This window comes from Trachurus trachurus (genome assembly GCF_905171665.1).
Source record: "Trachurus trachurus genome assembly, chromosome: 5".
NCBI lineage: Eukaryota > Metazoa > Chordata > Actinopteri > Carangiformes > Carangidae > Trachurus > Trachurus trachurus.
This window is the reverse complement of record NC_139896.1, coordinates 36,185,487-36,209,546: the sequence shown is the minus strand read 5'-3', so window position 1 is coordinate 36,209,546 and position 24,060 is coordinate 36,185,487. Positions and strand designations below refer to the sequence as shown.

Below are 24,060 nucleotides of genomic sequence, written 5' to 3'. Positions count from 1 at the left end.
CTTTTGTTGAATTCTATGTTTTTGCACTTATATGTCTGATGATCTAAAACATAATGATGACAAAAAAAACCTACTCACATACCTTGTTTTTTTTTATTATGATAAAAGTTCTATAATTATAAAAGTACTACTATAATCGTGTAAAAATACTGCATTCAAAATCCTACCCAAGTATCCATGTCCTTTTCAGTATGTGTACATTTTTTACTCACCATTTGATATTTAATAATTAAATAAACAGCAAGTTTACAAATATAGCCATTTTATTAATGACTTGGAAAAAAATCTTAACAACACAAGGGATACATGCATGCAGGGTATGTATGAGCTATTATCCTCCTTATTCACAACACACATTTCTTACAGTTTTGTACTCAATTACAGTTGTGAAGCAGTAAAATGAATTTATGCGTATGCCTGTTTAAACACATATCAAAACGTGACTTTTTCACCCAATGTGATTTGTTTTTAAAATTAATACTAACAAAGCGTTTTATCCTCGGTTCACTCTTCGACCTGGCACCAGCAGGACTAAACAAATAATTAATAATATCATTTTATTGTAGGACAAATGTGGATAACAATTCAATTCAATGTTGCAGTGCTGCATGGCCCCAAAAATGTGTCCAGGACACAAGACAACAGACTTTAAATCTGTTTTATAAAATATTCATATTAATTAACATTTTAACCCACATTCTTTAACTTATAATGGACATTTCAACGTTCCAAACACTGATATCTTACATCAGTTGATATTAGCTATGTGTGCTGCTGACATCTACAGATGGGATGAGGAAGAAATGCAAAAACAGAAGTCACTAAATGGCTCTAGGTACAGTATGCTGGATCTTGCTATGGTTTCCCGAGCTGGCAGCTGGTCACACATCTGTCGTAACGGCAACACTAACTGAGCTGTTCTACACATGGTGATTAAAAGGAAATACAGAAACTCTCAATGTACAGTAAACTTAATGTTAGGATAGGATAACATTCTTATTCTACAATAGAAATAAAAAACTACTGTCCCGTTAAAAAAGGGGAGAAAACAATGAATAAAAGAGAGAGAGAGAGAGAGAGAGAGAGAGAGAGAGAGAGAGAGAGCGCTGACACCAAGCGGCAGACTGCTGCATCAGGCTGCTGCATCAGACTGCTGCATCAGGCGGCCCAGTGGTTGGAAGGCACTCCCACATTCACTATTTCCCCCTCTTTGACTTGCGAGTGGACTGCTTGCTGCTCTTGGCTCCTCTTTTGGCTGCAGCCCCCTTAGAGGACACACTCTTGGTCGCTGACTTTTTAACCACGGGCTCCTCGGTGGACGAGTCATCAGAGACGTGCTGACGCGATGTGCTTTTGGCCGGCGACTTTTTGACGGCCGGCGCTGCGGGGGTCGACTCTGTGCGTCTGGATCGCTTGGACCCGCCCCGTGTTGTCTCCTTTGGGACGACAATTTCTTCTTCCTCCTCCTCCTCCTCCTCCTCTGAGGATGCCTCTCTGAGCGCAGGTCGCCTGGCCGCTCTTTTGTTCAGCTTTTTGACGGCTGGCGTTTTGGGCTTTCTTGCTGGAGCCCCTCTCTTGACAGGTGAGGCTTTAGGTGAGGCTTTAGATGGCGGCGCTGATTCCTTCTTTGAAGCTGGCTGTTTCTTTCCCAGTTTCTTGGCTGGGGACACCGCTTTCTTGGCTGGAGACTTCTTTGCGAGGGGTGGTCGTCCCCTACCTTTAGCTTTTGTCTGACTAGCGCTCCGAGATTTCTTGGCCGGTGGGGGACGGCGAGCCTTGGGTGGAGGCCTCTTCTGAGTTTTCCTAAGAGTAATGTGAACAGGCAGCAGTTACTTAACTAGAAAGACTGTAATTACACACAGACACACACACACAGATGCGTGTGGGCGCAAGGCAACTGAAATATTACATTGATGAAAAGATAACGCCTACAACCCAACTCCAACACCACATATTTATGTAACGGGACATCATCAGATCCCAGTTGCATCCTAACCCGATTAAAATGGGACTTGATCTGTGTGATGTCAAGACCTCAAACTCTCTGAGTGTGTCTCCTTTTAAAACAAACGGATGGAATCAAATCCATGAACACAGCCCTTAAAACCTCCTCCATCCCATAGATTTCCCAAGCACAGTGTGAGCAGGGAGCAGTTGAATGTGAAAGTGAATGTGCTTTTATATTTTCATCAGTTGCTTCAAGTGTGAAATGATGTGCAAACTCCCTGCAGAACTGTGTTTTAGATATTCTGTATATTCTACCAACCTCTTACGGACAGGAGCTTCGTCCTCAGACTCCTCCTCTTCCTCTTCCTCTTCTGACTCCTCCTCTTCCTCGTCAGAGGAATAAGCAGTCCGCCTCCGCTTGGCTGGAGGTGCTGCGCTTTTCTTCGGAGGCTCTTTGAACTTGTCTGGGTACAGGATGGTAGGACTGAAGAGATGGAGAAAAAAAGAAATATGAAGCTGTATCACGCACAAATATTCAGTTAGCAAATATGTGGAAGTCTTGTGTGAAGGTTTTCCTGACTTCCTGGTCCCTTGATGTGTGTAGTTCCTCTAGCTTACTGCTTATCTTTTCTGTAATAGGGTTAGTTTTATTTACTGAATTGAATTTGTGTTGTTTCTTCTTTCTTTTTTTTCCTTGTTCCCTTATTTATTAATTGTATATGAATTAAATACATGACATAAAGAAAAAGAAAAAGTAGGTACGTATTCTTCACATTAAATGGTTAATAAATGAATGAAGATGACACATACCTGGGGTAGAAAGGGAACGAGAGCTGGTAGGTCCCCGTGAAGCCGTGTCCAGTGATCTGCTCCATCCATCCCAGGACTTTACACTTTGTCAGGGTCCGCCTCAGACTGGCCACTGAAGGAAACAGTTCCTCTTTTACTAATTTCACTTTGGATGCATACATCTTGTTACCCAAATCTTATCATGCAGTGACAAAACGACGTGATCTGCCTTTTGAACAAACTGCTAAACCATGTGGGCTTGAAATGTGGATGTAAAAACTCTCTGCAGAGATTTGGAGCTGTGGTTCAAAATATAAACCCATCTCTCTGCAATCCCCCCCCCTTTTTTTTTTTTTTTTTACACAAAAACAAGAGGAACTGTGCAGTTTCTGCATCAGTGGCCACACTTGACCCCTGCCAGGCCTGTTAGTGGATATGTGTGCTTGTTGGCACGTATTGAAAGAGTGCCTGCTTCCTGCTGTGTCGCTGGTAAAAATGTGTCATGTTTAGTTTAAAGAAGAACCAACTGTTTGACGGACCAGTTTTTCTCAGACAGGACATCAGACATTTCAATGAGATAGACGCACACACCAAAGCTTGATAGTACTGTACACTAACACTTTGAGTGATCATTTAAATTTGATGTGCTGGAAATTATGAAAGTGAAAATGCTTCACTCGTCCTTGTGAGTCCATCTCAATTTGTATGACCCGAAGAAAACAACATCAGTGGGTGGGAGAGGGAGAGGGAGTCTCACCTAACTGGTACTCTTTTCTGTCCTTGTTGGCGTCTAATAGATATTTGCGTAGAGTGGTGGTACTGCAGGTTTTAGGTTCATTCATGGCTGTGATGGCAGCTGTGATGGCGTCCTCCAAGGTGCTGCCTTTCAGCAGGACCTGGTTCCCGGTACGCTTCAGCTGGGAAAGACGGATACAGACATATTTAGGATCCATGATTTGGTTTATTTTGGATTTACACTACAGCTGCAAAACTGACTGCTTGACTTATTATTGATGAGCATTTTGACATTAACACAAGCAATAAGTTCTGGTTTGGTCAGTCAAGATATCTGAAGGCATCCCAATGGAATTTCAGGTAATGGGGTGGATATTGTTCACAAATGGTATGAAAAAGAAGTCTAATAACTACTCAATGTTGAATCAAAGCTTGAACTACTGAAAGAGACAGTCTGTCATCTGCCATTTGAAGCTTTTTGCTGCGGTATGTTTTTTTTTTCCATGCTCATGTTTTTATATGAGGCCTGTCATCGTGTTAACTGGCACTTGAAAAGCACTTATTTCCCCCTGGTTTCCATTCTGTATTGTATTGCAACATTTTGCAGTATGTAACAGAGGATTGGTAGATTTCATTGTCATTGTCAATGTCTTCCCCTATCCAGTCTGGAAACAAAGAAGGTCCTGAAGTGGTTCAGTGGGAGTCCTTATTGGTAGGTGACCATACAATCAGCCAGTACTTAACACTTTATGTGCTACCAGTATATGCCAACAAAGAATTAATCAGTGTGTTAATGGTGTTATGAAGACCTTTACCTGGAAAGTCCCTCTGGCTCCTGTCCCAGTGATCTGCTCCAGTTGTCCTTTCTCTACTGCCTTCACTAAAGCTGTTTTAAGGACCTCTGGTCTGAGGATGAACCAGTCAATAACTCATTTATATACGGTATTCAACGATCTCAGCTGAACAACCTTACACAGTACACCCATCTCTCTCTAAGTTACTGAGCCTCTGAAATCCAAGACACGTATTCACAAATCATCTCAAGGCTAAAAGTAGCTCCTAAAGTGCTGATCTAGGAAAAGCTAGTAAAAAATAATGGCAGTGTTGCTGATCCAAACTATATATACGTCAACTGATAGTGGATTTGATAGAATAACGATAGTTTGGAGCAGGAAAAGCCAATTAACTGGCTGATGGCCCACAAAAAAAAAGACTTGTTTAAGTTAAACAATCTTAGATTTTATTTGAACTGATTGAACAACTGAGTCTATTAAAAAATAATAGTACAATAAAGATGGAAGACACTGATAGGACATTTTACTATGATGGTAATTGTGTCACTCTTAGATTAGGAGTTCTCACTTTGAGTAAAAGTTGGTATCAGCGTCTTTGATTTAGGAGGAAACTTTTATAGACATGGGAGTACACTAGTATTACTAGTGCTAACATAAAATGCTTTGTGAATACAGAGCCAGGCCACTAGTAAAGCTACTCAACTTTCATCTTTGAACCAACTTGAACACATTTTAGCAGTTGTGCCTTTTAAATTCGTTGGCCCTTTCCAAATTCACATTTGAACCTTCACTTTTACAGGTTACAACACCACATTTCATATCCTTGGGTCAGTTATTGTTTTAATTTCACATCATGCTCAGAGAGTAACTGTAATGGGCTGTACCTGTTCTCGATGTTGAGGCTGGGGAAGTGCTGCTCCAGGTATTTCTTGATCAGGTTGTAGGAGGCCTCTTTGGGCTCACAGAGCCGAGTGATGATGAGGGGAAGAGCGTCTCCCAGAGACTCTGACAGCTTCTGAGCAGATTTCTAAAACACATGACAACACATTACAACCAAACACATCCCAGTGTCATAGGGAAAAATGGGAGGGCAACTGTTGATGCTACATGTGTTGATTGCACCAATGAAATACTGTACTTTCAACTGCTCACGAAGCAATTCTGCTACTAAACACATCCTCCGTTGTCTCTTTCAAGTTTGACCTCAAGAGGCTGTTTGTCCTCAGGGAGCAGGAATGAAATCTGATTCCTGATTTCCTGAGATTCAAGAATCCCCCGAAAAGCTCCTGGGCCTGATGGCCTCAGAGGAAGGGCGCTTAAATCATGCGCACAGCAACTTAGGTTGGGTGATCACTCAGCTGTTTCAGACCTTGCTGAACAGCTGCACCTTTCCTAACCAGTGGAAAAAATCCACAATAATACCTGTACCCCAAATCCCCAGGGCTGGGGCTCTTAAGGACTTTAGACCAGTGGCTCTCACTCCACTCTTGGCCAAATGTATGGAGTGAGTGGTCAGTAGCCATCTCAGGCTCCATGTCAGTGACCAACTTGACCCCTGTCAGTTTGCCTATAGACCACACAGGGGCACAGAGGATGCAACCGTTACCCTGATAAACTATATAGCAAAACATTTGCAACAGCCAAAAACACTGGCTCGGGTTCTTTTTGTTGATTTATGTTCTGCTTTTAATACTATGCAAATTGATATTCTTTTAGATCGACTTTTTATGATGAATGTGAATGGCGGGCTGATTCACTGGATTAGATGTTTTTTAACTGACCGCCCTCAAAGAGTTTTTATGAATGGTGTTTACTCAGATGAGCTGGTTTTAAATACCAGACTGTGGAGGTTGTGGATCAATCATTGATCACGCCTTGAGCTTCAATGTGAACTCAGAAAGTGTTTTAAAGAGAGCAAACCAGCCACTGTTTTTAATCAGGTAATTAAAGAGCTTTGATGTAAGTCTACATATATTGGAAATGACATACAGAGGCCTTGTTGAAAGTATTTTGCAGTTTAATATAGCTGCCTGGTATGGCAACCTGAAGGTGCAGCAAAAAAAGAAGCTTTCCTCCATAGTAAAAATTGCTGGAAAGCTGGTTGGTAAGCAACAACGACAACTCGGTGAGCTGTTCAACACCGCAGCTGTCAGGATGGCGAGACAGATATCTGAGGATGTTACACATCCCTTAAACTCAGAGTTCGAACTGCTCCCATCCGGCCGAAGATTCAGAGTTCCCAGAATGAGCCGGGACATTTTTAAGAAATCCTTTATTCCTCAGGCTATACAAGCTCTGAATATGTTATGATCATTTGACTGCACCTGGCAACCCCTTAGAGGGCTGTTGTTGTCTGTGACTATTTTGCACAACATTCAGTTTGTTTCCTGTTCTATGTCTTTTATGTGTATGCTGTAGTGCTTCGATTGTTTTATGCTTTGTTGTCTTGGAGAGGCCGAAGACAAATTTCCACTACGGTGGACAATAAAGTCTTTCTAATCCAATCTAATCTAATCTAATCTAATCTAATCTAATCTGTTGAAACTGAGTATTGTACATGACCTCACTTCTTCCCTCTGCTGTAACTTACCTTAGACAGGTTGGAGTGCTTCCCGATGGTAAAGGTTCCTATTAGGCCTTTACCCTTTAGCTGTGCCAGAGAAAGAGACAGAGACATGTTGGTTGAGGAAATCTGCTGCTTTTTTGATATCTGAGACCCTGTTTTATCTATATTCCTCCATAAGACAAATGTTAAGAGAAAAATCCATTACCTGTTTGATTGTGCCCTTCTCCAAATGTTTCTTCATAGCTTTCTTGATGAGGAATTTCTTCTTGTCAAGCTCCATCCCTGGGTATTTTTTCAGGATATATTTCATGACGGACTGGAATGAAACTCCAGTCTTGTCATTAGAAGACTGCAAGGTAAAAAGGATAAGAAATCACAAACGCAAATAAACACACACCAGTGACTGTGATGGGAGATGGATTCACAGAGTTTCTACACACCGTAATAGCTTCAATAAGGATGTTATCCACTTTGTTCTGAGTGCCTGCATAGTTGGAAACGGGAAGTTTTTTGCTGGCACTGACGCTAGCCCACGCAGGAATTGTCCTTTTCACCTTCTTGACTTTGGATTTCTCGTACTTGTAGCCGTCCTTCAACCTGTCGCCAGAAGGAGCAAGAAACAAGTTCAGTGAAGTGGCTCGGTCCTTTAGAAGCGATATTTCACTGTGATTATTACCACCCTTATCTTTATCACATCCTCACCTTAGTAGGAGAACATAGCAGTGTGTTGCGCACTGTCCAGCCGCGCAGTCCTTGCATTTGTCACTTTGTCCATTTGACACCGATGGGAAAGACAAAATTAAGTTTGAGAACATCTGTCTTGATGACCACCATGATAATTTGACCCTAGTCTAGTTTATATGTGGGTGAACTGTGTACATAGAGGTGAATGTTGGCTTTGTCGAGGTCTGGGAGAAGACAAGGAGGAGAAATTACCAAAATTATGAACTACTGACTTGAATAGTATGGATTCATATAATCATGTAATACTTCTATTGCAAATGACTAAATGGAATACGTTTACATGTTTACACTACCTGCATTTTTCATTAACTACTCTATATATTCTGATTCTATCTAAACAACTTGTTCATGTACAGCCAAATTGAAGGGCTGTTTCTAGAATTCATAAAACCGTTTGCTCAACGAAAGGTCATTGGACCATAATTCTGAACTATAATGTAGCATAGTAGTAGAGGATGTTACTCTTTGAGTTATGGACTACGTTTTGTCAATGCCATCGTGCTCACCTCCTGAGCTCCTCCAAGACTGCGGACAAAGGGACTGGTACATCTGACGTCTGACAACTATGGAAGGAGGGGAGGGGATGAATGTGGATGTGACAGGTCACATCTTTTGGGAATGCAACACTGCAACCATTTACAGGGAGCAGTCCGCCGTTATCCAGCAGAGGTAAGGATCATATAAACAGATAAAAGTGCTATCAAAGTGAAATATCGCAGTGTTCAGAGTTGCACACTAGCTCTCTGGTGAGACTCACTCTTTCTTCTCCGTCCCCTTGTCTTCCTTCGGCTCCTCGGCTCCTTCGTCGGCCTTCTCTCCATTCTCTGCTGGTGCCGTCTCGCCGCCATCACCATCGCCCTCCTCCACCTCGGCCGCTGCAGCTGATGATGCAGCCTGCTCCTCGTCAGCAGAGGGCGACTCCTCAGAGGAGGCTTCAGGCTCTGGAAGGAGAGCATTGACATTAAGGTGGAAAAAATGTATGCAGCTGGCATTTAAACATAGCAACAATCACATGATTACCCTTTATGCACTTTCACCTTCATGTATAATAAACAGAACAGACCTTAGGGTTTGCATCATACCCTGTGCTTATAAATATATAATAACCACAACATCAAGATCTATTAGTAGGATACAAGGAAGATGTGCATGGTAGTTCAAATTCAGATCTCACAAGACAAACCTTTGTTTTGTACACTTGCAAAGACCAAAACAAATCAATCTGTAAGTGAATGAATGACACTGTTATTGATTGACACAACGGCTGGGGGTCTACAGACTTGTTTCTGCGGTCAAAGGTTGTAATAAACTTGGGATAACTACTACACATCCATCGTCAGACTAGTATGGGACATGGGTGGGGGGTTGATGATGGGCTGACGTGTATCAGAGATGATGTTGCGTTCAGGGGTCTTGAGCTCAGGTGATATACGACCCCGGCCTCACCTTTCTCTGCTGCAGCGGAGGGGGCCTTCTCCGGGGTGGGAGTCGCTGCTGCTCGGCGTATCGGCATCACACGACACGAGATTAACCTAGATAGCGGAAACAAATAAGACTTAGACACATATGAACACGTAAGGACACACCGCTGGTTCCAGCTCCCCTTCTATGTACGTGTGTGCGTGATGAAAGAAAAAAAAACAACCCGTGAGACTGGCGGACCCACTTTCATTCATTGAGGCCCATTATGTTCAAACAGAAGAAAAGGTGCATTACTTTATAACAAAACACACACCGCATTCAAGACGGTGCTCATCCGCCAGGCTGGGCACATACATATAGACGGTTAGCATTAGAGCCAGCGCACGAGTGGCCAGAAAATTTCGGCAATTTCGCCATTTTGTCCGTGGGTTTATTCTCTCACACACACATACACACGGACACACACAGTAATGGCGTCGCACAAGGCAGATACAATTCATTTTAGTTGCATGGAGTAAAAAGCGACCGGGCTGAGGCGTTTTCCAGCAGCGAATCCGTGCAACTACACCTTTAGCGACAAACCAGTCCCATTGCGAATGAAACTTACCTTTTACTTGTCGAGAAAAGTGAGATACTTTGGAGTAAATTTCTGCACGATCCTTTATTTAGATTTCTCTGTTTACGAGCCCCGCCCCATTACGACCGTTGGTGACGTCGCTGCGTCAGCGGGCACGTCGAAGGATTCCCACTGTCATGGCCGCCAACACCGACAACTGAGACGGTTTATTTTGTACAGTCTTGTAACATTCATGCTACAAAAACATACACGATATACGATATGCGAGTAGGACAGTCTCTGCTGTTGTGTAGTGTCATTGAACCGCTCAGTCTGCTCTTAATTTGCCCCTCGGGGATGAATAAAGTTATTTGAATTGAGTAAAGGTGAGCTAAATTCAAATTCAACCACAAGTTTTCTTCTTCTTCTGTCTTTCATCTATTTCTATAAGGACCCCAAACATCACAGTGAAGTTGCCAGCCCATCCTTAACTCTTAATTTACTAACTCTGTTCAACATTATCACAACAACTTAAAAAAAAAAAAAAAAAAAAAAAAACCCCACAATAAACCAATTAGGATCGTATAAACATTGACTAACTACATTTCTGATGGGACTTGGTGTGAACATCATCATTCATCAGTTTCCCCCAAGCACCCTGAAACCAGCCAGTTCTCAAAAGCAGACATAGGGCCTATAGCTGATTAATTGATCATCGAACAATGATAATCAATCATTAAAGTTTTTTTTTTCATAGTAAAATTACCAAACAATTTCCTGTTTATGTTTTAATTATTTGCAAGGGCAGCTGTTCAGGCAAATAAATCAACTAAATATACCGGTAGATAGTTTTCTTGCAATTTAAAGACCACCAATCGAGCTTTGCCAGGTCAGTAATTCAATCTGGAATCTTGACTAATGTAATCAACTCGGTCAATTTTGAATATAGACAGACAACTGATGAAAGAAATGCCTCACAGGAAATTACATGGACAACTGAAAGCATAAGAGATCCAAGTGTAAAAAAAAAATGAAGTGGTTGGAGGAGCTGTCTAATGCTAACAACCTACGGTAATACCTTTGTCTTGGTTATCATGACAAGAAATAACTTTTACTGTTCAGTACAGCGTAGAAAGAAAACATCTCAAACTTGGTTCTACTTTCTGGAGAGAAAATAAATCCTCAAGCATACAACAAAAGAACAGAGCTCATATATCCTATATGATACAGTATGTACAGCACATGATATACCAGTATACAAAATTAGTGTGTTATCTGTACTTATTTTTTAAATTGGTAAAAACAGCAGCAACAAGAAAATCTTAAAGCTGGAACCAAATATTGTTTGGCATGTCAACTTAAAAAAACTGACTTAAACACATCACGACTAGACATACACATAACACATACTATACTGTACATACCCAAATATAAACAGTGTGGGGACAAAAGCAAGAAAAATATACAGTACTTAAAAAGAGAGTGAACTGATTGTTATCTGGTGCTTCAGTGACTCAGCAGACTGAAAGATGAAGTGGTGAATCCTGGGCTGGATGTCAGCTGCTCCGTCAGCTGCTGCTCTTGGTCAAACAGCTCCTCTGAAGAGGCTAAGGACGGTGTTGTCCAACACAGGAGAACTGAAACACTGCCTCAAGTCATAACAGACATACACACATTAAGATGTAGCTGAGCCACCAAAAGCACAACATCTGGAACCCCATCATCACCCAAGGAACAAATCATAAGAATCAACTTTTTTTTTTAAATACCTTTTTGTCTTTAATGTATTTACAAGCATTTAATCTGCTCTGTAGGTCTGAAGTATTACAAGCATTTCATGTTCAGCGACCCTGGCCATTTGCTTTTTAAAGTTGCATTTTTGCTCATTTCACTTGAATGTATCTGGTTTTGTTTTTGACAGTTCTGTGGACTGACTTGCATCGCTTCTTGAATGCATACCTCTACCTCTCATGAGGTGTATGTACATATCAACGCAGGGCAAGCCAAGGCTTTCTGGTTATTAGGACATAACCCTTGACCTCAAACATCATACATGGACAATGTTAACAGTTCCTTTTCATCTCTGCTTCCCCTTCATCCCAAAATAATTTTGCATTACCCTGTTTAAACTAAACAGTGTGGAGTCCAGGGAGGCTATTCATTTCGCAATTATTATTTTGTTATTATAATTAATTATATTGTTATTTCTGTTCTGTTTGTGAGCATCTGCAAATGTTAAATAACTTTCATATTTGCAGTCCTTAAAAAAATAATAAATTAAAGAGTCCAGAACCTATGTATCTTTTAAGTCTCTTCTTAAAAAGTAACAAAAGAAAAGTAAGTTAAAATTTAAAACAAAAATATTTTCTATGTATAATACAGGTATTTAGTGCTTCCGCCGTTGGAATCCAAACTCAAAATGGCGGCATGTTTTCAGAACCGTACCGCAGAAAAAAATTCCAGCCGTAAACATGTCATCCTGCCCACACACGCATTCTGAATGTTTGTTCTGCTGTAAGGATGCAGTTCGACTACGTCATGTCCCCGGGTGTCGCCCTCGTCAATTGTCTTCCGACTCCTCCTCCGCCTCCCGCAGCCAGGTGAAGAAGGCCGTGACAGACTTGAGGGCCACACCCTTACCCTGCTGCTCGGCGGGGTCTTTGCTCGTCTCCCACTTGTAGAAAGCGTCCTCGGAGATGACGTCCTCATCATACAGACAGTCAAAGAACATGCGGAGGAGGTCTGAGGACAGAGCCAGAGAGCAAATACAAGTCAGTCGCCGTCTTACCTGCGACGTGAAGTGGATCGATGCTTTGAAAATGAAATCTCACTGTTGAGTAACTGAAGTTTTTAGCTCTGTGTATTATATGAACACAGTGTAGCCTCTCTCTGAATCCTCATTGATCTGATGGACCATTGCTCAGGATTTACTTAATTATATTTAACGGTTTAAATATATTTTTAACACAACAGAGAATGAAACTTAGTACCCGATCAAAGTATGATTAAAGTTCTGAATTTTTGTGAGTCCCAGCAGTTTATTACACATTTCCTAATGATTTAATCAATTTAATCACTACAGAGCAGAAAATAGATGGATGGATGAAAGAAAGCATCCATCAATTAGAATTGAGTAATTCTTGTTAGAGATGCAGCTGAGAGCAATTAATAGATTCATCAATTGATCAATCAGTTCATAGGTTCAAACATATTGTTGTTGAGTGTTGAACATATCTGTTTCATGAATGAAATTCAAGACCCTTTAATACCAAAGCGATTTTTGAGGGAAAATAATCTAATGTCTCGCCATCTGTATCCCAAGAAATTTACAATTTATGAAATAGTGCTGAGCTTCTTTTCTTGTTTTCAATGGTCTGACATAGTAGTAGTAGCACAGTATCTGCATATTAACCAGGCAGGGAGGGGGTGAGGTGAGCGTTGCTTCTCAGCATCAGGCCGTATAACGTTTACATCCTGAGCAGAGATGAGAGGTGATGGAGAGATGCTCATCATGTTGCTGAAAGCCGAAGGACATCTCTGAGAAATCCATTTAACCTTTTCCTCTGAACTCTGCATAAGAAGCTAAATACTATTAAATGAGACATGATAAATCACATGACTCCACAATAGTTTGTTAATAATCCTTTTGATAATCTGTAAAACCACAAGATTAAAAAATGAATATTTATCTGATTCTAGCCTCAGTAACTTTAGATCAACAAGACCCGTTTGTGTTTGCCGTTGTAACCAGTAGCAGAAATCTGTGAATGTGAACATCAGTCAAGACTGTGCATGTCGCTTCCTGTAATGAACTCTAATCGCATTTTTCCTCCTGAGAGACGCTGCAGTGAGTGTATTAGGAAAAGGTCATCTGAGGCCACAGTTTAAGGCCTGCTTAAACTATCAAACTTACATCAAGTTAATATTACAGAGAATTAAATGCTGAAATTCAAAAGCTTGTGATGAAAGGTTTAAGTGCTCAGAAGAGGACGGAAATCTGAATGTTAGCAGTTCTGTGATAACAATGCAAACGTCATCTGCTGATGAAACTCACGAGACAAGATTGAAAGCTTCAGAGCAGATAAATGGATGTTGTGGTGAGATTAGGCAGTCTATTGTTTACATACTGCATCTGACTACCATTCAATCTTGTCTTGACAAGAAACGAAGCAAAAGAAAGAAAATAACCCTCTTTTATTCTTATTGGGGGGGAGTTAAGTAGCAGAACTTACTTGGAGGCTGATCGAGGGCGACGATCAGCGCCTGAAGTGCATAAAGTGCTTGCAGCTGTCGCTCAGTGTCTGAGTTAAGGTACTTGAGTAATACAGGCAATCTCCTCTGGATGATGGCCGTGTCCACTCGACAGTTGGTGTTATCATCTGTGCAGTAAAGCAGGGGGCAGAGTAAGTACACAGTGCGCTGCTGAGCTCTGCGCTTGGCAGCGTGTAAATATTGCAATCAGTGGTGCGATTTGGGCAAAATGTCGGAGTGTGTCCTGCAGGTGGTGGAGTGCTTACCTTTCACTGCTGCCTTACACACAGCTGTCATCAAAGCCCTCAGGAAGGGAGACGAGCTCATCTGAGATTCATCTAGGTTTGCCTGAGAACCGGAGCACAGAGGAGGAGAGGAAACATACAATTTGTCAATTTCACACAAGTCTCAGCTCAGCAGTAACACCACTGAAGAAAAGGAAACCATTCGTAGAAGAGTACAAAAAGCAACGCACAACGTGCTACAAAGTGCTGGTAGGAGCAACAGGTCTGTGTCGGGACTCGGAGTACGGAGAGCAGCCTGACACAGACCTCCACCCTCACACTCATCACTTGTCCTGGGTGGGTCTGCTCGTCAGTACTGCCAGACCGAGTCAAGACCGATTAAAGACCAAGACCTAGAAAGAATGTAGTCGATTCCAAGACAAGACCAAGACATTGACCTTGACCTTGGTCTTGGTCAAGACCTAGACCTTGAAAATGTGGTCAAGACTGGTCTTGAGACCAGTTTGAGACCAAGACTGGGAGTACCACCTCACTAACTGCCCAACTTTAAGCAACATTTGCATGATTTTTTTTTTGCATTGACCTCAGTTGTACAGTGGCTAATGGTGAATGGTGAATGCAGTCCTGTTTACCACCATTGGAGGCCAGGATAATTAGCTTCTGTATTAAAGCGCCGCCCCCTGCTTAAAGGGATAGTTCAACATTTTGTTAAATTCCCACACTATGAAATAATCATGTAACATTACGAGATGGAGTTGTTTTCAAGCAAAATGCTTAGTCGGAACTACATTCCAGACACAGCTGCTGGGCGGAGTGATTTAAAAAACACGAGTGGTTGAGAGTATTTGCTTCATATGTTGTAATGTTACATAATTATACATTATTATTTCATAGTGTGGTGAATGTGCAGGTCACAACTTCTCCACAAGAGGGTTTTGGAGTTGTTGGACTGTGTATTTAGGGAAAACCGAAATGTGCCGCGTCTCTGTGCCTCTCTCTCAAATTTGCCAAAATGTTGAACTATCCCTTTAAATCCAATATCTAACTTAAGGTATGTTCTAATGCCACAGTTACTTAAAGGTACAATGTGTAAGAAATCTAAAGCAACTGGCTGTAAAATTGTCCTAATATGTCACAGAGACTGAGGAATAATGTTCATATAACATGGTGAACTCACCAACAACAATCCTACAGCCAAGATATTCACATTCAATTTTTTTTTTTGCAGACCGCAAATCATGTTTATGTTTTGAATTTCTATGGTTGGCTTGTGTCGCCATCCAGCGCTTTCTCCCAGTCACAGCGTCTGTGGCATTTCAGCCTCTGGGTTGCCAGTTAGCTTCCACTGAGCTGCTATACAGCTGGGAGATAAAACGAGATCGTGAAAAAAAAAGATTGTTTTCTATTATCGGTTATTATGGTCATATTTCCTTGATATCACACAGTAGAAAAAAGCGGCTTGTCGCTCTGCCGTTTAATAGGCTACACAGCTTGCTGTTGTGAGCATGTAGCCTAGTTAGTTTGAGCTGCTGCTAAAGCTAAAGCTAAAGGGAAGAATTACAAAGTGAAAGTTAGAAAAGAGGGAGGAAATGTGGCGAAATGGAGCCGATGGTAAATGAAGTGATTGTGAACGTGTGGAGCGGTTCATGAGAGGAGTCTGTCCCGGTCAGGTCGCCTGTCTCCAGTCCTCATGTTTTATGATCCGACGTCAGAAAGTGGAGGAGAACTGGAGCGGCCGTTTATTCTGCGGTAAGTCTCAGATGTTGGCTCATCTACGGCGTGAAGAACACGCACTAAGGCTCCGGTAGATGCGGGGTTACAGTGTGTGTGTCTGTGTGTGTGTGTGTCTGTGTGTGTCAGCGCTGCACACACAGACACACAGCATCGGAGCGGTGAAATGTAACAATAACTTGCAGATCACCTGAGTGACGTGAACTCCACTCGTAGTTACTGTGAGTCAGCAATAAAACAGTGAGGTTGTTGATGAATATGTAGCTTTTTACTCTGCTTTGAGGCTTTGAGACTGACTGAGTGAGCAGAGCGGAGGTTAGCGCGTCGCTGTCTGGCAACCTGGAGTCTGGTGGGTAGGGGAGGGGGGACAACACGCTGCTGTGTTTTGAATTTGACTGCAGCAACAATTTTGGCCACATTCTTACATATTGTACCTTTAAGTATTTCGGTAACACTTTACTTGAAGATCTCATCATAACAGTGACATGACACTGTCATAAGAGTGACATGTCACAGTCATGAACATGTCATAAACATTATGTCAATGTCATAACACCTGGGTTTGTAGGGTTAGGGTTAACTGAATGACACCTAATAACAACGTTATGACATTGACATAATGTTTATGACACGTTCATGACTGTGACATGTGAATCTTATGACAGTCATATGAGACCTTCAAGTAAAGTGTTACCAGTATTTCACATATAAAACAAACTGCACCTCTGAATATTAACCACCATCTTGCAGAGTTTGGATGAAGGTTGACGACAAATGTGTGTATTCATGTATCAGTTGCCATACCTCTACCCAGTCAAAGATCTGCTCATCACTGGCCATGTCCTCCAGGAGGAGTCTCTCCAGCTGTTGTCTCAGCTCCTCAGGAGACAAGATCCTTTTAGACAGAGCTGCCTCAGGGCTGCAGCTGTCTGTCTGAACGAACTGGAGTTTCTGTTGTGTCAAGAAGAGAGGACATTGATATGGTGACATGAAGAGAATGGAGAGGATTTTACAAAGTGTTCTTTACCAGCAAATTTTAGACACAGACTGAGTTTTTCATATGACAACAGTAATTCTTGATTTGCACAGTGGCCTTCATCACTAACCTGTTGTGAGATGAAAGCCTGGACGTCATCTCCCTCTGGTAGGAAGTCGGTCCAGTTGAGGCAAGATTCCCTCCACAAAGAAGCCACAGTCCTATGGCTCTGTGGAGACAAGACCAGACAACTTCACATCTCCCGCTCTGAAATGTGTTTTTAACTCGGTGCTAAAGGCTGAATAGAGCTTTACCAATATACGTGGAAGTGATGACTGAAAAAGCATTACCCATATGAGTGTTGCTTACCGTATGTTTGCATAGTATGTGCAGTATTTCAGAAATTAAGATCCCAGCTCTTCCCACAGGAAGCAAAGGTTTGCTTAATTCACTGTGAACAAACCGAGAAGGCAAGAAATTTAATCAGGTTAAATTCATTTTCAATATACGAAAAGCTTAGTTCACAGGGAACTCTGCTGTAATCTGCTGTGCATGCGGACTCCTTTGGAGATAAATGAATTAGACCGGTCTAGTCATGTCAGTACCTAAAGAGCTCTCTCATAGAGAAGCCCCCTTCCCTCAGCACAGGGCTGAGCAGCTCGGCCAGATACAGCCAGATATGGGGAATGTCGATGGCCATGTCATCCGCTTGCTCCAGGGTGTCTGCAAACCTGGACAAAAAAAACAAACAAGAACCTGGTGAGGATTAGAACTACAGCATGTTATTTCTTGAGCACAGACAAAATATAATCAAACTCAAATTAGCGTTAATTGTTCACAAAGTTTGGAACTAGAACATATTTTTCTTAAGTAGCTGAAAAAAAAAAGACTTAATCTATTTATTTATGACAAGTTAAGGACGATAATGTCAGGAAGGTTAAAAACAAACAGCGTTTCATTGTAAGATATTTTTAGAAGAGAAATTTTGTATGAGCTATTAGAATTAAGGAGAAAAACAATACATTTTGAACTTGTGCTTGTATAAAATATTGCAGTATTTTCATATCAACATACCAACTAATATAACATGAGCAGAGGTTCAAAAACAGAACACAAAAACAGCTGCCAGCACTGCTTTTCATATCAGTCTCAATGCAGTGTGTAAATCCTTTCTGTATCTTATGTGTCTCTGTGGGGAAGAGCCAGACTGGAACGGTGCGCTGCACACGGCTCTACAAAAGGAGTTACAGCTCAAATCACAACAGACCTACATGATGAGGCCTACATGAGGAGGGGTGTGAAGAAACCTTCAGTTCATTGTGATACTGTGGACAGATTTAGATGCAGGAGTGAGAAAGAGCACTTCTCTGCAGAGCCGTGTGCGTATGTCGCTCAACGTTTGCAACAGTCGCTGTGTAGGAATGACAATCATAAAAAAAAAAAAGATTCAGTGTGTGGACCGACCCTTTGTAGAACTGGGGTTTGTGCATGATTCCTTGCTGCACCAGCTGGAACAGGAGCTGACCCATGTGGTCCCGTGTGATCTGACTGCGCTCCAGAGTCGACTCCACTCCGACGCGCACAAAGACGTGCAGCTGAGGGCCCAAATCGAACTCGTCCACACACTGGACAGCCTCCTGCAGAGACCAGAGAAGTATTAATATGACTGACTAAGCGTAGGGAGCGTAGGGAGGAAAAGAGGAGCTGGGGAAATCTATCGAGCAGTGCAGTATTTATTTCAGAAAATGCATCTTAAATTAGACACATCACTGTGTGGCTAAGCAGTTAAGACTAAATGTTGTTTTTTTTTACTTTGTTGACATGAAAACATTCAGCATCAGTTAGATGCCACAAGCTTCACCTGCCGTTGTGAGTCTCAGTACCTTGTAATCATTTATGTGCAGGAACTCGTCGATGATGGACTTGGACTTCCTCTCTATCTCCTCTTCAGAGAGAGCAGGTCTGTCCAGGGTCTGGACCACAGCCTCAGGTTTCACTGGCAATGCAAAAACAGCAGTGAGAAGGTGTCTGTGTGTGTGGTTTCCTAAAGCAACAACCTGCTCTCAGACACACATCATGTCATGGCTGTTGCTCACTGATTATTTAGAACAGTTCAAGCCTCAACATAGTGATCATGACGGAAAGTTTAAGACAAAATGTGATTTTTTTTTTTTTTATATTACACAAAATCTGGACAGAACAGATTAAAAGCCACATCATAATGTTTATGGACAAAGCTAATAATTTATTATATACGTATCACAGGATTTCAACTTGCTGTTGCTTCAAAAATAATTTACATGTGTGAATGTGAATAAAAGCACTGAAAATAAATATGATGATGAAGTAATGGTGACAATTAGGATAAAAATGTTCTTGTTGTTGCTGGTTTGAGAAAAACTGCAGCTAAAGTATCAAATCTGATGCTGCGTTACTGTAAAATAGATAACAATTCTTTTGATGGCTTGGAAGTGGCAGGGAGTAAATCTCGGTATGATAACAATTTAGAATGTCTATGTTTCAAATACATTTTCAGTTTGATTTATTTGTATCGCACCAAATTCAGTGGCGCATGTGGTGTGTTGCTGAGCTCAGTGTGTCTCACCAGGCTCTCTGACTCTGCTGCGCTCCGGCTCCGTCTTGTCCTCGGTGACGCTCGGTCTCCGGGGCTCGGCTCCCTCTCGCTCCCGGTCTCTTCTGGGCTCCTCTGGGTTTTGACTCTCCAGCAGCTCCTTTGAGCTGCCTCCCCTGATGAACGCTCCGGGCCGGGATGATGGTGGGGCAGAGATCAGAGGCTTCTCGCTGCGCTCTCTGCCCGCACTGCTACGACTGCTGGAGAATAAACAAGTCAGCAAGGATGGTAGCGTGAAGAGACAAATCTCTATTTGGGTATTGACATTTGATCCAAGTATAATCTTTGTCTATTTTGTAGTAAAAAGATGAAATCATGACATTATTGTCACTAAAACACAAATAGAAAATCAATCGAAAACCATAATTACAAAAGTAGTATTTGTTAAAAACTGAATAGACGTCACACGAGTTAATCATACCTAAGGTCAGACAAATTAGCAGAGAGGAAGGGCTGATGTATTAGCATTCAGACAGACAAAGACATGCTCTTCAGAGGGCGACGGGAGTCCTTCAAAAGACAATGATTCAGCCTTTACCTTCCCAGAGTTCTCCTTGAGTCGAAGTCTGGATTCTGTGGCGGCGTGGTGGAGGGCTGGGGTGAAGGCGTGGACTGCAGCGCAGAGAAACGGTTGAGGCCCGCTGTTCGTGATAGTTCTGTGATGGAGAGATAAAGTTGTAAGACAAATAAAAAGAAGAAGAATGAGCAGAAAACCCTGGGTAGAGATTGTGGATTCTTAGTCAGTCGTTTAATCGCTGCATAAGCTGCACGTAAGAGTTTTATTAGAAGTCAGGACCAGTAGAAAATACTAAATCAAAAAAGAGAAGGAGTTTCCAGCTGGCTTCAGGCCAAATGTAACGTGTCAGTATGTTCCGACATGTTACAGTGAAGAGTCGTGATGAATTCAGAATTGGAGCAAATTTCCAAACAACAATCCAACATTCACACCCACTTCCATGGAGTCACTGGCCAACTGTGTGGAGGTGGGAAAGCAAGCAGGTCTGACCCTCCCTCAGGCTCTGTTTTTTATCTTCACACTGTTACTTGTCAGTTTTCATGTGTACAAACAGGAGCAACATCAAAAGAACCTTCAGAGAAACACGTCTGAGTGTGTGTCGTCCCATTTTAACAGTTTGGTTCTGTCCCTTGCTTTAACGGCTGTTATTTCTCCTGTTTTTGACTGTGGCTGTTTGGAACGACTATGAACATCTTCAGATTGTGGTCAGATGACACCATGTAATGCTTCAAGTACACTGACACATGAAATCTGTGACATTTAAGACATTAAACATGTCTACAATCAGTTATGTGTAACTGAAACTGCCGGTGTTGTTATTCATTAGATGTTTAACTGTTACAACTTAAATCTTTGGGTTGGTTGCAAGGTCACAAACTGATATGTTAGTGCTAGTGCTTTGTGTGATGAATGAGGCTCTGAGACATGAGATGAGAAATACTTGGCTGTATGATGAAATCTATTTTCACCGTCTACTGGGTTGTGTGTTCTACCTCCAGGTCTTTTCATGTAAGGATGCTGCAGCTCTCTGTGTCGTCTCACCTGAATCACTGGCCTTGGCTCCTCCACTGCTGCCCTTCACCCACGTGACTTGAGCTCGTGGGCCCAGCTGGATCTTCTCATCCATTTGAGGCTGCAGAGACAGTATCATTAAAGAATAAGCCTCCTGCAAGGGAAACAGACAGCACCAGGACGAAATCTGAACAGATAAAACCTTAATCTACAGGAAACTCCTTTGAGCTCTGCAAACGTCCAGCAGAGGGAGAAATGTGTTCATTTTTAGCTCTGGCTGAATTCAGTTATCAGCGAAACGACCGTATTAATGCCATACAGTAGAGTACAGCCCAACCTCTCTGTTCAACTAGCACAGTAACAAGGCAGAGTGCATCCAGCAGGTGGAGCGCCAATAAAGACTGCAGTACCTCATAGATCCAGAGGGAGGAACCTCACACTACTGAACATGCACTGGAAACCACAATAATGTTTATCAGGTGGGAACAGGGACAGTTTGGAGTTAATAGTCCTGTTATGATGATCCACAGGGTTCACAGGTGGAAGAGGAACCACTGGTGAGACAGCTCGTCGCTGACACGGAAAAACACGAGGTGAACTTGTCTCGACATGAAGAACAATCTCACTTCTCTAAATTACAAGCGAGACTTGAAACGGGCAGTAGATTCCTCACACACCGTCAGACACACACACAGATGCACATCATGCTGCCTTGTCATTAGTTTAGGTCAGTGGTCAGTCCTGGTATCACAACAACACATTGTTCAACTTCTATTGGTCTGATGAGAATATCTAACTAAACCCTTTTAGATCCATGAATCGACTGCTTCTTAACTGAAGGGTGAAATTATGGGTGTGAGGAAACAGCATGCTGTGCTTTTTCTGAGACTGTTTTGGTTTGTGGACTTTAACAGGTGCTGCTGAGGAGACTAATCAATAGCAAATTAATAGTATAAATATTTAGCTTAATGTAACTTAATCCTGTGTCACATATCAACAGTATCTGACCATGAACATGTTTGCATTCACACAAATGCCCCCCATTCTCCTGCCATCTCCTAGTATTAACAATGCTCAGTATAGTATATAAAACATTACTATCTCGTTATTATATAATCAATATTTATTAATTATTATGAAATACCTGCAGCAGTCATTATTTATATTTCTGCTCATCTGCAGGAGCGTCCTGACTCACTTTATGATTCATTCATTAACTTGAAGCTAAAGCAATTGTGATAAATGACACCTGATAGCTTTTTCAATTAATAAAGTATTATTGTCCATCATATCTGATACAATATGTCAGTGTGGATATTTTATGACAGGTGCTACGATGCGTGTTGAAGGGGTTTTGACACTCAGAGCAGCTCTGTCGCGTCATGATTAAAGGGATAGTTCACCCAAAATTCAAATTTCACTCATTATCTACTCACCCTCATGTCAACTAAGAGCTGTGAGAATTTTCAGAGTCCTCCCTGCCTTCTCTGAGTTACGGGGGGGTCCGTGCAGCAGTATTTGTCCATATAATGGTTGTGAATGGATATCAACTTTCTTCGTCCAAAAAGACACACCAAAAAACATCCAAATACCTCCATACTGCTCGTCTGTAATGTCCCTCTTGTATTGAAGCCCCGACATGAGAAATTGTTCCGTAAAAAAGTCTATATTTTGAGCTTGTTTGTAGCGGAAGCTCCCAGTGTCTCGGTTCACTGCTCGTCCTGTGTCAGTGCAAATCTCGCGAACAATTTCTCATGTCGGGGCTTCAGTACAAGAGGAACATTACATACGAGCAGTATGGAGGTATTTGGATGTTTTTTGGTGTGTCTTTTTGGACGAAGAAAGTTGGTATCCATTGACAACCGTTATATGGACAAATACTGCTGCGCAGACCCCCCCGTAACTCAGAGAAGGAACGGAGGACTCTGAAAATTCTCACAGCTCTTAGTCGACATGAGGGTGGGTAGATAATGAGTGAAATTTGAATTTGGGGTGAACTATCCCTTTAAGACGATTAAACTGCGGCTCATTTGTTTTGTCGATTAACGGTTTGGTTACAGGGTGCGTTTGATTTAAAGCTGTCAATTCAGGAGCAAATCTCTGTCGTTATAGCCAACATCTAAACTGTATGACTTGGACCTTGAGGCTGCAGCCAAACTTCTTGTTTATATGTATCATGAACAGAAATGGCAGTAAAAAGGACAGTGTGCCTATATACTGTGCACTTTTAATATAAATAAAAAATAAACCACAAAAACTCTTGGTCTTCCTCAGCTGGTGGCGCTCTGGCCTTGTGGCCTCCTCACCTTAGAGATCTTTGGGATCTTGTTGGGGTCGATGGTCCTGCTGTTCTTTGTCATGGGCACAGTGTTCCAGGTCTCCTCTCTCTGCACACGCTGATCTCTCTGCTCTCTCTGCTCTCTTGGATCTGCGAAGAAGACACACCCACACGGACCAATGAGAGGAAAAGCTTCAAAACGGGTTGAAAAAATGGGTTTCAGTGCAGACGATGAACATAATAATGCAGTCAAACGGCTGTGAAAGTGGTTGACGGTGTGACATTCCTGAGCACGTCTGTAGCATGCTGCTTGCACATGATGATGAAATATTATAGGTTAGCAAACAGATGGGGGTGGGGGGGTGGGGGGGCTCGCTTCCTGTCTGCTTTTGGGCACAATAGCGTCTCTGCGGGCTATAGGGACAGGAAGTCTGCCTGTAGGCTTGCAGGCTTCCTGACTCACTATAGCTGTGCCGATGTGATTCTAAGCCTTAAAGAGGATTTACGCTGCAGGCCTGACCTGGCCGTCTCTTGCTGTCCTTGGAGAGCAACTGCTGGTGCACTTTCCTCTGCTCTTCTTGCTCTTCAATCTTCGCCTCCTTGTGGATTTGCTCGATGGTTTTCGGGCCCTGGTCGGCTCTTCTGGACACCCAGTTGTGCTTTAAAAGAAAAAAAAAAAACATGACATCAGAAACCACAGACAGTTGTGTCAGATTGTTTCGTTTCAAACTGATTCCTTTGTTCTTGTGTCTGAGGCCATTCAAACAAGAGCGCTGAGAATATATATATAAATGTGTGTGTGGGTTTTTATCACAGATGCAGCAGAGCACACACAGAAGAAGTTGTCAATCACACAGGAATATCCT

The 24,060-nt window shown here is 42.1% G+C and overlaps 2 protein-coding genes across 12 annotated transcripts in view; both read right to left on the bottom strand.

Annotated features, from left to right (window-relative positions):
- Positions 1-160: 160 nt before the first annotated feature.
- Positions 161-9,705, bottom strand: hp1bp3 (heterochromatin protein 1, binding protein 3). Of its 3 annotated transcripts, XM_083972210.1 has the most exons (14): positions 9,605-9,705; positions 9,022-9,107; positions 8,333-8,516; positions 8,082-8,138; positions 7,534-7,596; positions 7,272-7,428; positions 7,037-7,180; positions 6,856-6,915; positions 5,150-5,292; positions 4,287-4,377; positions 3,494-3,653; positions 2,758-2,869; positions 2,267-2,431; positions 162-1,803 (listed from the first exon to the last, which is right to left on the bottom strand). In XM_083972210.1, exons 2-14 carry the CDS (start codon positions 9,086-9,088, stop codon positions 1,197-1,199), a joined length of 2,010 nt encoding a protein of 669 aa, XP_083828336.1. In that variant the 5' UTR covers positions 9,089-9,107; positions 9,605-9,705; the 3' UTR covers positions 162-1,196. The 3 variants fall into 3 exon arrangements, with proteins under 3 accessions (XP_083828337.1, XP_083828338.1, XP_083828336.1); XM_083972211.1 differs by lacking the exon at positions 8,082-8,138 and having other exon boundaries at positions 161-1,803; XM_083972212.1 differs by lacking the exons at positions 7,534-7,596; positions 8,082-8,138 and having other exon boundaries at positions 161-1,803.
- Positions 9,706-11,234: 1,529 nt separating this feature from the next.
- The window catches only part of eif4g3a (eukaryotic translation initiation factor 4 gamma, 3a), a 57,086-nt gene continuing 44,260 nt past the window's right edge, over positions 11,235-24,060 (bottom strand). For 3 of the 9 annotated variants that reach the window (XM_083972667.1, XM_083972665.1, XM_083972668.1), the window contains 14 exons: positions 23,715-23,853; positions 23,223-23,344; positions 20,947-21,037; positions 19,927-20,044; positions 19,362-19,585; positions 18,640-18,752; positions 18,221-18,393; positions 17,362-17,487; positions 17,126-17,207; positions 16,887-16,985; positions 16,585-16,731; positions 14,071-14,152; positions 13,786-13,932; positions 11,235-12,295 (listed from right to left, as the gene is read on the bottom strand). In XM_083972667.1, the coding sequence (XP_083828793.1) occupies positions 12,114-12,295; positions 13,786-13,932; positions 14,071-14,152; positions 16,585-16,731; positions 16,887-16,985; positions 17,126-17,207; positions 17,362-17,487; positions 18,221-18,393; positions 18,640-18,752; positions 19,362-19,585; positions 19,927-20,044; positions 20,947-21,037; positions 23,223-23,344; positions 23,715-23,853 (1,845 nt within the window). In that variant the 3' untranslated portion in view covers positions 11,235-12,113. Of the gene's footprint in view, positions 12,296-13,785; positions 13,933-14,070; positions 14,153-16,584; positions 16,732-16,886; positions 16,986-17,125; positions 17,208-17,361; positions 17,488-18,220; positions 18,394-18,639; positions 18,753-19,361; positions 19,589-19,926; positions 20,045-20,946; positions 21,038-23,222; positions 23,345-23,714; positions 23,854-24,060 lie in introns of all 9 variants that reach the window. The other 6 variants (XM_083972664.1, XM_083972669.1, XM_083972666.1 and 3 more) reach the window with 3 other exon arrangements.

Coding starts and splice junctions, on each gene's coding strand:
- hp1bp3 (XM_083972210.1), bottom strand. CDS start 9,088: ATGCCGATACGCCGAGCAGCAGCGACTCCCACCCCGGAGAAGGCCCCC. Junction 5,293..6,855: donor AGCACTCCAACCTGTCTAAG/GTAAGTTACAGC, acceptor CATGTGTTTTAG/AAATCTGCTCAGAAGCTGTC. Junction 3,654..4,286: donor GAGCCAGAGGGACTTTCCAG/GTAAAGGTCTTC, acceptor CGTCTTTCCCAG/CTGAAGCGTACCGGGAACCA.